Here is an 11,629-nt window from a genome sequence, read left to right as displayed (position 1 = left end):
AAAGACTATAAAAATGGGACCCATTGCCTCCCTGCTTGGCACTCAGCTTCAGGGGTTGGAATTGGGGGGTTAGATCACCACATGATTCCCGAGCGCGGCACCGCTGCTGCTCACCGCTCCCTCAGGGGATGGGTCAAATGCGGAGAACAAATTTCACACACTCAGGTGTGTGACAATCAGTGGAACTTTACCTTTACCTTTACCAAGGAGGCCATGTGTGTCAAGGTCAAGTGCTGGTGTCCACACCCACATCTGCATTTGCCATGTAAATGAGGGATATTATGAACCCCTCTGGACATGCCTACCTGATGCAGGCCAGACCAGCTATCAAGAAAAAGCTGCCTTAGAGTGCACAGCCCTTTGTTTCTGTGATGGCGAGTGTGAATAAACTTCCCCTTGATTGAAAACCCTAGGTCTGGCCAGGGTATTGTATAGTAAATTAATTTAAGTGATTGTCACCTCACTATCAAATTATATCCATCCCGCATAAGAAAACTGTTGTTCCTGGTGGCAATTTTGAAAAATGGCTGCCATGGCGGGCATTTTGACAATTCAAGATGGCTCCATATCCAGTTATTTTCAGAATGCCTTTGGCTATAAGTGTACCAAATTTCATGCTTTTATCAAAAATTGCACAATTCCTCCCTGTTTTTGAGCTAAGTTGCTCCACTACAATAACTGCAGTTCTTTGAACGGCCACTTGAGGCTGGCTCCAAGAGCGACTCAGTTTCCATAGACCCCCATGTTAAAATGCCCAGTTTCACAGCAGAAATAAACAGGTTAGCAGCCTGGTAGAAAGACAGTTTTGGTCTCTAAAGCTAATTCCCCCCTTCATAACAACTGTAGGGGTTTTGTAGGGGATGATTTTTTTTTTAGACCTCAGCCACTCACATAAGTAAAGGCGGGCTGCTGTGAGTGACAGGCTGTCTGCTTCTCTGTCAGATCCATCCATTGCTCCTCCACAGCGACAGCCTCTTGCCCAAATATGATATAACAAGATCCCTCTTTATTTCAATTCATGAAGATTGTTCGCCTTTTATGGATTCTCTGTTCACGGTGGAGGCACGCAAGAAAAACGTTTTCTTCACAAATTCAAGGCAACACCCAATAAGTACCTAATGTACAGATGGTCATTTTGTGGGTTAAGTATTTTGTAAGGCTGAGACTTCACCACGGAGCCCTGGGTTTGAGTCCAGCCCAGTCCCCTCTGCTGCAGGTTCTTCCCTCTATATCTCTCTCACTATCAATCAATCAGTTAATAAAATATCCTTTAGAAAATGTCAACTGAACTAAAATCTGAGTCTGTCTAGGACAGGGGTCAGCAACCTTTACTATCAAAGGAGCCATTTTTGACCAATAATAATAATATTAATAATAATAATAATAATAAAATTTGTGTGGAGTACAAAACATTTTTGAGCCTTACAATGAAGGTAACAGCCTATTAAGTCTAAATTAGCCTATATTAATAGTCTAAATGAGCATTTATTTATGTGTTTTACCACAAGGTGGCTACTGCGCAGGCCACTTTTAGTGATTATTTGGTACCTTAACTTTGGAGAGCTGGCAGTGAAAGCAAACAAATCTGTCCATTCTCTATTTTATTCCAAAACTTTTAACCTTTTGGATTTGGCATCCATAGCTAACCAGCTAGGGAGGTCCAAGACTAGCTACTGCTATTGAGGTCCTGCAAAATTTTGAGGAACAGATGCCAGGCAGTAGATGTATTACACTCAGTTTAGTTGTTGAAATGTTAAAAAAAAAAAAAAAAAGAAAATAAATATATTGGTATATAGGCTTCACAGTTTTACAGTCAGAGTAGAGGGGCTTAAGAGTCACACGTGGTTGCCTGCCCCTGCTCTATGGCATGCCACTTTTCATCATAAACCAATGGTATGGATTCCACAGGAATCTATTGGTATGTTTTTTTTTACTACAAAACAGCATTAAAGTTTTAAGTATTGATCAAAATTGCACATAAAGGCAAAGTGAAAGAAAAAAAAGATGGAGAGGGATTGAAAGAGTTTTGAAAAATGTAGTCCTTATCTTGCGACCAATGTTACAACTAAGAGGCTACTATCATTAAAAGTTCAATAGAGTACTATCATTTAAATCATTCACATAAATAGCCAGGTGGAATAATAAATGAAAGTAACACTCAAACATTCAATACTGGATCAACGGTGGACTGATAAGAGTACAGGCATTTGGCAAAATGTACCTAAGTATTAAATAAAAGTCTTGATCATTAAGAAAGGTTCATTTTGTTTCTAATGTTGGTTGTAAGCATTTGAACCCTGTACTGCAAGGTAACTACAGCCATCAGATAAATGTAGAGGAGGTAGTTTGAAGGAAAGAAACCTCAATAAATTTAATTACTGAAATACATGAGCACTTCAAAACGACTTTGCTACAATAATTACATACATACATTTATTTACTTCACACGTTTGAATGTGGAGTCATTTGTTTATGATAATTGCACTAATTTATGTGTCGGACCACATATCGATCTTGATAGTGCATATTTTCAACATTCTACACAGAAAGCACACCTTGCAGCATGAGGATACATCTTGCATGAAAACATTGTGCATTGTGTCGTGTTTCTGTTACATTAGCATCTGGTACACGTGTAGTTCTCTGAAATACCCCCATCAGTCGCAGTTATCTGTCCATTTTTTCTCCTCTTTGGGGGGGTTTCTAGGACTTGAAAGAGGAATGTGTGAAGCTGCGGACCCGTGTATTTGACTTGGAGCAGCAAAACCGCATACTGAGTGTGCTGTTTCAACAACGTGTCAAAATGTCCACGATTCCTGTCTCCCAGGTAGGAACACATGGCACAATGGATACAAACAGGCACTGACAGACCTAACCTGCTTCAAGGCTGTTTGAATTTTACATGAGCAGTGCTCTACTTCTAAAGGTTACTAACTTTGAAAAGGACCACAAAGAGGGAGAAATCTACCCAGGGTGCAATTAAATTTAAATTGTTAGGATGTACAGATTTGGAAATGGATCCATTTGGGCCTTATTTTTTGTACGTTATTAACCAGTGTGCTTAGTGTCAAATTGGCATGTTCAAATTGCACTGGGCCATCAAACAGGCATTACCACCCCTTACCACTCTTCCTTTATGCTAATCATGTCAGAATTGAGCCTAATAGTGAGCCACCCAGCTGTAGCTGGAGAGTGAGCTGCAGAGCTGCACATGTTCCTCTAATTGGAATGCTCTCAACCATACAGCGGGAGGGATAATTGGTTAAAACTTGAGCCTTCTTGTAGTTTTGTTAGCCATCATGTTCAGTCGTTGAGCTTCACCACTAACTGGGCTGTAGAGCTTTAAAGCTGCACTAATCAATGTTTTCATACAAAAAAAAAAAAAAGAAAAGAAAGAAAGATTAACTGACAATCCATAGACAGTTATCACACTGCTCTGCATTTCCTCTCAGCTCCTCGAAGCATTTTAGGATCTTTTTGTTGACTGTTTTGCTTTCCTGGCATGCAAACTTCCTTCTAATTATCAATTTACAATCAATCTGGAAATCCATCGGTAAAAAAAAAAAAAAAAAAAAAAAAAAATTCTTACTTTACCTCTGGAGGCACTGCCTGTAGTTTTTCGACTAACGGAAGTGCAGGGGCCTCGGGGATCGCTCACCCCCTTCACTTCTGGCGGTGCCCCCAGGGAATTGCCTTGTTGTTTACAAATACTTCTGGGTAGAAAATCAGCAGAGTTTAGCTAGCTATATATATAGGCCTATCTCACATTTTTCACGTCACTATATCACCGTTTAGACTAATCTGATGTTTGTAAAGTCTATAAACACAATGATTGAACAAACATTACTATTTCTGTGTGCACGTTTTGTAAGTAAAAACATGGTTATCGTAGATTAGCTGGGCTAACCGTTAGCTGTTAGCCCCGTTAGCAGTGTCTGTAATTACTCAGTAACTCAATAAACGGTCTGTGAAAAAAATATTTTTTCCAGCGGATATCTTAGTTACAACACGATTGAGCTAGCAAAGCAGTTTTGTGAAATCACGATGTCGAGAAAGCATCAGTGGCTGCAGCTGACAGGGACAGCTAACAGCAGCAGCAAAGCTAACATCAGGACGTCATCTGTTAAAAGCCTCCTGTTGTCGGATTCGACATGAAACTACTCCAGTTAGCTCAAACATGTTGTAACTAAGACATCCGCTAGAAAAAAAATTTTTTTTCCCGTTGACAAGACGGTGTTTTGGATGGAGCGGTCGCCATTGACACGGAGGTACACCTGCACCAGCACGTCTTGGCCCCGCCCCCTCCATTGTGATTGGCTAAAGGGCAGCATCGTTCAAACTCAAAGGAGACCAAAAACAGAGCTAAAAGTGAATAGTGGACTTACAAACATCAAGTGGCCAGAAACACAACTGAAAATGAGTACTAACGATGCTCTGCTGGATGTGTAAATAGGCAACTGTTTGCCAACATTTAGCCATAAAAACTTGGTGGTGAAGTCCAAAAACTCAAAAATGAGTAAACATTTTTGCACTTCCAGTTCTCTTGTCTTGAAGTCAGTGGGTTTTTGAATGTTTTTTTTATTAAATGCCTGAAATAAGGTCTGTGGTTTTGTTTTGTTCTATGACATAACATAGGCTACATCAGTAAATACCCCACTTGTTAATAGGCTACTGAAACTTTTATGAGTCTTAAGAAGGCGGTTGCTAACAAGTGGCTAAATGAAACTACAGAGCATCATCACACAGAACACGGCTTAACGGCCTTGTTATATTGGCGATGTTGAAGTCACGTGACGGTGTTGTAGTTTTTTTATAGCCCAATTTTAGCTTTTTACTTCTGGTGGTTTCATTTACACTTTAAAAATCACAACAGTGGTGTTCATTTTTGAGATTATCTTGCTGAATAAACCATGTAACTGTCATAAACATTTGTTTGCCACAGAGCTTATTTTCTGAAATAATTCAAAATCCAATGGAAAAACTCACTGACTTCTTGTTAAGGGAACCAGGGCTAACTTGTAGCTATCTGCAGCACTCTTTAAGGTGATGATTACAGTGTTTTGTTTTTAGCTTGTTCCACTGCCCTCCCCAAAAACACAGTTATGGCAACTTTTAGGTTAGATTTAGGTTGTTACTACCGCTACAAAGTAATTTTTAAATATCTCCAGCAAATGAACAATGATTGTAACATACTCTTTCAGCACTATGGTACTCACACAACATTAATACGTGCTGATTTTTGTTTTCTTATCAGCTATTGTCTGAAACTTGCCACAACAAATTTAAGGGCATGATAACAAAAGCCTTAGAAAGGTGCTTTGGTTGCCAGATATGTCACCAAGACAGGATTAGGCATTACAAAGGAGTTATTTAAATAATAAAATCTTGTAGCAAGGAGTCTGTTTAGGACAGGAAAAGTCAGAACAATTAGTACTGAAGAATGTTATGATACTAAAAAAGAAAGTCTTTACTAAATGCTGTTGTCACTTACTGTCGACCATCTTTATTATTTTTTTTTTTTTACCATTTTGCTGATGCTCATGTTTCTTTTAAAATGTTCATTATGCACATTATAAGACACCATAGTAAACTGCAGTTATATGCATTTTCTCCTTTGAACAACACTGATATTCAGTATGACAGCACTCTGTAAACTTAAATTTCCTTTTAACCTTTTTCTACAGCAATCCTTTGATCCACAGGTTGGCTGATTCATTTTGTAGAATTATTTTAAGTATTTTGAGGTCTATTTATGTGACCTTGCTGAGGGGCTGGATTTGGCAGCTTTGATCGGCATCCAACAATAATGAGGCAGCGCTGCTCTCATGCTGCTCGGCGCTGGCTGGATGGACACGTTTTAAACTGATCAAATCCAATTAGATCTGAAGTATTTTCAAAATATGAATGGTGAGCTGAGTCATACTTTCCATCCATTTATAATACAAGTAGATTTGTTTTGGTATTAAATTCCAAAACTGATATATGCTATATTTATGCATATTTCAGCACTGAGTACCCTACCTCCCAAATTTTGAGGGTTTAGCAAGTGACAATCTCCCAAACAAGCATTTATCATAAAACAGAAACTGCAGAGCAAACAAATACACTTGTTCTGCAAATAACTACAACAGGGTTGTGTTGCAAAGGATAGAAATAAGTGTTCTGTTTTGAAACTTACTGCATGACTCTAAAGTCAGCTGTAAAGATCTACCATGAATAATTGATGATGGATGATAATTTTGATGGACGGATGATTCTTTTTGAATTTCGAGCTGAATATTGAAAGAAAACCCATGTAATAGATGGTGGAGCCCAGCTTGTTAGCCCTTCATTTTCAAAGAAGTGAAAGCTGTAATTGACAGAAATGTTGGGTTATTGGACTGCAATGAGGATCCCTCACTGTCATTGTACCAGCGGGAATACACATACTTGTTGGAGCCAATTACAAAGATACGACACTTTGTAAGTGTGTGCTGTGCTGTTGAATAGCCACAGCTCTGCAAATACTGGTACAGTGTGCTGCTTGTCCACACGCCTTCATTATTTGAAGTCAGGCTGCAAGCATGTGATCCTGGGTCCAGTCTTAATATAATTTGTTGTTTTGTTGAGTAGGCTTCCCTCCTCTTAGCTTTGGTGTGTTTATTCTGTATTTAGGCAGAAGGCAAGCAGCAACAAAAACAGATATGTAGTACCAGAGTCAAGAAAGTCAACCACCAAATTATCTCACAATCACAATAGGAAACGCAGCAATGTCTTGGAAAAAAGAACCTCTTTTTGTGGTGCAAAAACATGCTATAAGCACCCAAGATTGGTGTCTAAAAAGCTGCTAGAAAAATAGTGATGACATGCTTAAAACCAACTGGTTTTGTTGTTTGTTGATCTCAAACAGTGGTCGATAGTGGTCTGCAGCTTAGCAGGCGTCTCGCAGGCATAGTACCAGAGGCAAGAAAGTCACCACAGAATTATCCCACAATCATAGCAGAAAATGCAGCAATGTCTTGGAAAAAACAACCACCTTTCATGGCACTATCCCAGCTGGAAACATAGTGATAGATCACTAAAAAAACACCCACTACTGATGTCTTAAAACCCCCGGGAAACACAGTGATGATTTACTAAAAACCAGTTTTGTTGTTTGTTGGTCTTGACCAGTGGTCTGTAGTGGTCTGCAGCTTGGCAGGTGTAGTACCAGAGGCAAGAAATTCAACCACCAAATTATCTCACAATCACAGCAGGTAAAGCAGTGATGTCTTGGAGAAACCAACCACTTTTTGTGGCATTATCCCCACTGGAAACACTGTGACTGATCCTTAAAAAACACCCATGATTGGTATCTAAAAAGGTCTGTTGGTCTTGAAAGTCAGCTCATATACTGCATCACTTAAGAAATATTGTCTACAGCTGGACATTGCATGCATTTGTGGAAAACATTTCCTTTAAATGCCATATTCTGGTCATATAATCACATCAACTTCTGAGTGGCAGGTTTGAGCTAGCAGCTTACAGATCTGCTGTGTCTTTGAATATCATTCAGAATGAGTTCAGGGTTGCCAACTCTAATGCTTTTGGTGTTGGACACCTCCTTTGAGGTATTGTCTCAAACTGCTGACCAAACAAGTATAATGCCACATAAGAGAAAGCACTAAAGCCATTCCTTGATGAAAAATAAACCTAGAGTACATAAGTTATAAAAGCTACTGCTACACAGGATAACTTATGAACATCAGGCTTTTTATCAGCATCAAAAGTGTTCCATGAACATTACAGGGACACGATTTTCATGGCTTTCGGTGGCAGAAGCATGCACATACACACCTTCATGTATGTTTGCATTTTCCGCTTTCTCTTAACTCCAAACGTCTATTTTACAGCTTGAAATATCCATTAAAATGCAGGTTTTAATGCAAAAAGGAAGAGTTATTAACAATCAGATAAATGTCATTTAGACTGGCTGTCTGACAAAACTCCATGATGGAGTGCATGAGGCTACTTAAACATGATTTGTTATTAACTTTATGAGTATCAAAGGCTTCATTTGACATTTCATTGTGATGTTAGATTGACAGCTAAGACTTACTTTAGTTATGGCTTAAATGTAAAATGTAGTGTATCTGGCCAATAAAATATCTGATTTCCGCATATTAAATTTAGATTTGTATTGGCTCTTTGTCTTTTCCACATCTTAAACATAGACCCTTAATTGGTCTTGACTCGAGTGCTGGTAGAATTTCAGCCAAAACTTTGTTAAACTACTCAAACTCTAATGAAATGACCCTTCTGTCTCTTGCAGAGAGTCATAATCATTATGCAGAAGGCAGGCGAGAAGTTTCAAGTTGCTTTGTTTCTAAAGGTCTCTTTGGATTGTCAGGGTTCTCAGCATGATTCCTCTCCTCTGACAAATTCAAGCTCTCTGTATTCAGGGGACCAGTTTGATATCACAGACAGAATTGGTAATTAACAAAAATCTTGGATAAACTGTTTGAACACTGCAAATATGTCTTTTTCCATCTTCATGGAAGTTGTCTTGGAAAGTGTAGGAATTCCCACACCAGGTAATTAAGAATTCTGCGAGCCAGCAGAGCAGGAAATGCTGTCCTTCATCTTTAACCTTTTCTGTAAAGGTCAAACTTGCAGACTCCGCTGAAAGAGGGATCTTGTCCTTGTAGGAGAACTGAATGTATCACTGCAGAGCTGCCCTGCTGCTTCTGCCAGAACGAAGTTTGTACATGCTGACATTTTTCCTTAGAGCCTGATTAAACAAAGTCTCAATATTTATTTACTGTTGACTTACAACTATAATTAGTTGGCCAAATTCTGGAGTTTGACACAGTCCTGATATTAATCAGATTTACCGTGTGTGGTCATTTTCTGGGAGGTTTCTGGTACTTGTAATTGTAATTGTACTTGTAATGAAGCATAGCTGCTATTTCAATCAAGAGAGAGAGAAGAATAAAGTAAAGATAATATTTAATAAGGAATATGAGTGTACAGATGAACAGATGATTTTTGCTGATTAAGATTTAACAGTAGTCTTTGGCACTTGGACACCAGAGGGAGATATTTTGTGATCAAGGGACAACCTGAGCGGCAGCAAGATAAATTCCCCCATGGAGTCCAGACACTGGTGCAGGTGGCTGCTGACTCCATGGCTGCTGAGGCAGGTGAAGCTGATAAATTTGTAAAGACAAGGTGGTGATGGGGAGGTGGAGGGCACACATGAGTGCTGCAAGAAAGAACCATATTTAAAATGAGGATCAGTAGGATGATAGGCCGACAAAAAGGTGTGTTGCTGTGCTATTGGTTGATTGTGAATAAGCTAAAAGAACAGCTGGTGACTGACAGATCTGGACGGTGACACTGAGAGTGAGTCAGGATGAGTACAAGGAGTGAATGACAGGGTGAAAAAGAAAACTTACAGCCTAAGCATGAAAAGTTTTGTCTTTCTGACTGAACTTTTGCTAAAGCTTCATTAGGGATGCACCAATTTCTTGGCTGAATATCAGTTTCGGTCACTATTCACCTTACAACTGTCACTGGCCTAGCGGCAAATAAGATGACATTCACCGATGCTGATGGCAGTGACTGATGTTTTAATGTTGTGTCGCTTTGATTTTACACAGGCTAAAAAGTAGGGCTCAAGACAGTGTCCTCAGGACAATAGAAAACATGTTTGGGATGAACAGAGATTTTCCGTGGGAGGCCTACGGGATGAAAGGGCACAGAAAGTCACTACTGACACGTCAGAGGACACGCCCTGTTATATCTCACACAGGCTTCGCCCTCTACTGGACTCTATGGGTATAATCTCCTCCAATCGCGTACACGCGATGGCCCACTGAAATTTTGCATGTACGTAGCCGGCCAATAGGACATGCCTACCTTACCTCCTCTTACCACCTTAACTCCCCTTTATGGTGGGTTTGGTGGTGGAGAGGGCCGAATTGGCGTATCACAGTTTTCTGTTAGCCGCTCCACAGCTTTCTGCACGTCCTCTACAGTTTTCTGTTAGCCGCTCCACAGCTTTCTGCACGTCCTCTCACGTTGTTTTACGAGGAATGGCGGAACAGCTGTGCGTTAACAAACTGGTTTGACAGGACCCTCAGACTAGGTTATTCACTCCAGTTCTGTGGGCTCCCCCCAGCGTTCAGAGGCATACAGGAGAACAATCTATCCTCACAGCAGGAGGTAGATTTTCTCAAGGTGGAAATTCAGGACCTGTTGTCAAAACAGGCCGTGTCTGTCATCCCTCCCCACGACAGAGACCGGGGGTTCTACTCCCCGTACTTTTGGTTCCCAAAAAGACGGGAGGTTACAGACCCATCCTGGACCTTCGTGCCTTGAACATGCGTATTGGTCGCAAAACGTTCTGCATGCTAACAATAAAGAGGCTGCTGGAACTGGTCCAGCCGGGCAACTGGTTTACAACCATCAACCTGAAGGACGCCTATTTTCACGTCGAGGTGGCGCCAAAACACAGGAAGTTCCTGCGTTTCGCCTTCCAGGGAAAAACTTACGAATACAACAGGCTCCCATTTGGCTATTCCCTGGCCCCCCGTACGTTCAGCAAGTGTGTGGACGCGGCGCTACAGCCGCTGCGCAGCCAAGGGATGAGGGTCTTCTTTTATTATATATATTATATAGACGACCTCATTGTAATGGCCAGGTCCAAACAATGGGCCATGTTTCACACAGCCCAGTTGATACTTAGCCTGACCAAACTAGGTTTTGCTGTCAACTGGCAGAAGAGCATCCCCCAACCAAGCCAGCAGGCCGAGTACTTGGGGGTTGTGCTCAACTCTGTCAGTCTGAGGGCCGTTCTGTCGGAGTCCAGACGGATGGCCCTACAGCAGGAGATTCTCAAGCTGCAACGGGGTCCACGAGTTACAGCCTTGACGGTTATGCAGGCGTTGACACACATGGCGGCGGCTCACCCAGTGGTTCTCCTGGGACTGCTGCACATGCGTCGCCTGCAGAGGTGGTTCGCCAGCCTACGTTTAGACCTCAAGAGGCAGAAGTTTCGGCTGGTGACGGTCCCCCCAACGGTGCAGGGCAACCTGCGTTACTGGGGGTTCCCACAACGTTTGTTGGCCAGGACACCGCTGGGTCGAGTGACCTCATATACATCGGTGTTCACTGATGCCTCCCTGATGGGGTGGGGAGGCACCTGCCTGGGGAGGGCGGTAGGGGGTGTGTGGCCTCCTGGGGAGGACCGTCACATCAACCTCCTCGAGCTACAGGCAGTGTTCCTGGTTCTCCAATACTTCGTTCACCTGCTGAAGAGGAGACATGTGTTGGTGAGGACCGACAACCGCACCACGGTCGCATACATCAACAGACAGGGCGGCGTACACTCCGCAGCCCTGCTAGTGATGGCGGAGAACCTGTGGTCATGGGCCTCAGAGCACCTACTATCTCTGAGAGTGGTCATGGGCCTCAGAGCACCTACTATCTCTGAGAGCCCTCCATGTCCAGATTTGTCTTTTAATTCTCATTTAAAACAAACCTCACGGACTGCATTTTTTCATCTGCGTAATATTGCGAAAATTAGGCCTATCCTGACCCGAAAAGATGCAGAAAAATTGGTCCACGCTTTTGTTACCTCTAGGCTGGATTACTGTAACTCGCTATT

General features: G+C 41.6%; 1 protein-coding gene across 3 annotated transcripts in view; it reads left to right on the top strand.

Moving 5' to 3' along the window:
- The window catches only part of LOC126393124 (nck-associated protein 5-like), a 114,992-nt gene that overhangs the window by 55,404 nt on the left and 47,959 nt on the right, over positions 1 to 11,629 (top strand). For all 3 annotated transcript variants that reach the window (XM_050049002.1, XM_050049001.1, XM_050049003.1), the window contains exon 7: positions 2,708 to 2,827. In XM_050049002.1, coding sequence (XP_049904959.1) covers positions 2,708 to 2,827 — 120 coding nt within the window. The remainder of the gene's footprint in view (positions 1 to 2,707; positions 2,828 to 11,629) is intronic.

Source organism: Epinephelus moara, chromosome 7 (genome assembly GCF_006386435.1).
Source record: "Epinephelus moara isolate mb chromosome 7, YSFRI_EMoa_1.0, whole genome shotgun sequence".
In the NCBI taxonomy this organism is placed as follows: domain Eukaryota; kingdom Metazoa; phylum Chordata; class Actinopteri; order Perciformes; family Serranidae; genus Epinephelus; species Epinephelus moara.
Note: the sequence above shows the minus strand (reverse complement) of the source record. Positions and strands in the feature narration are given on the sequence as shown.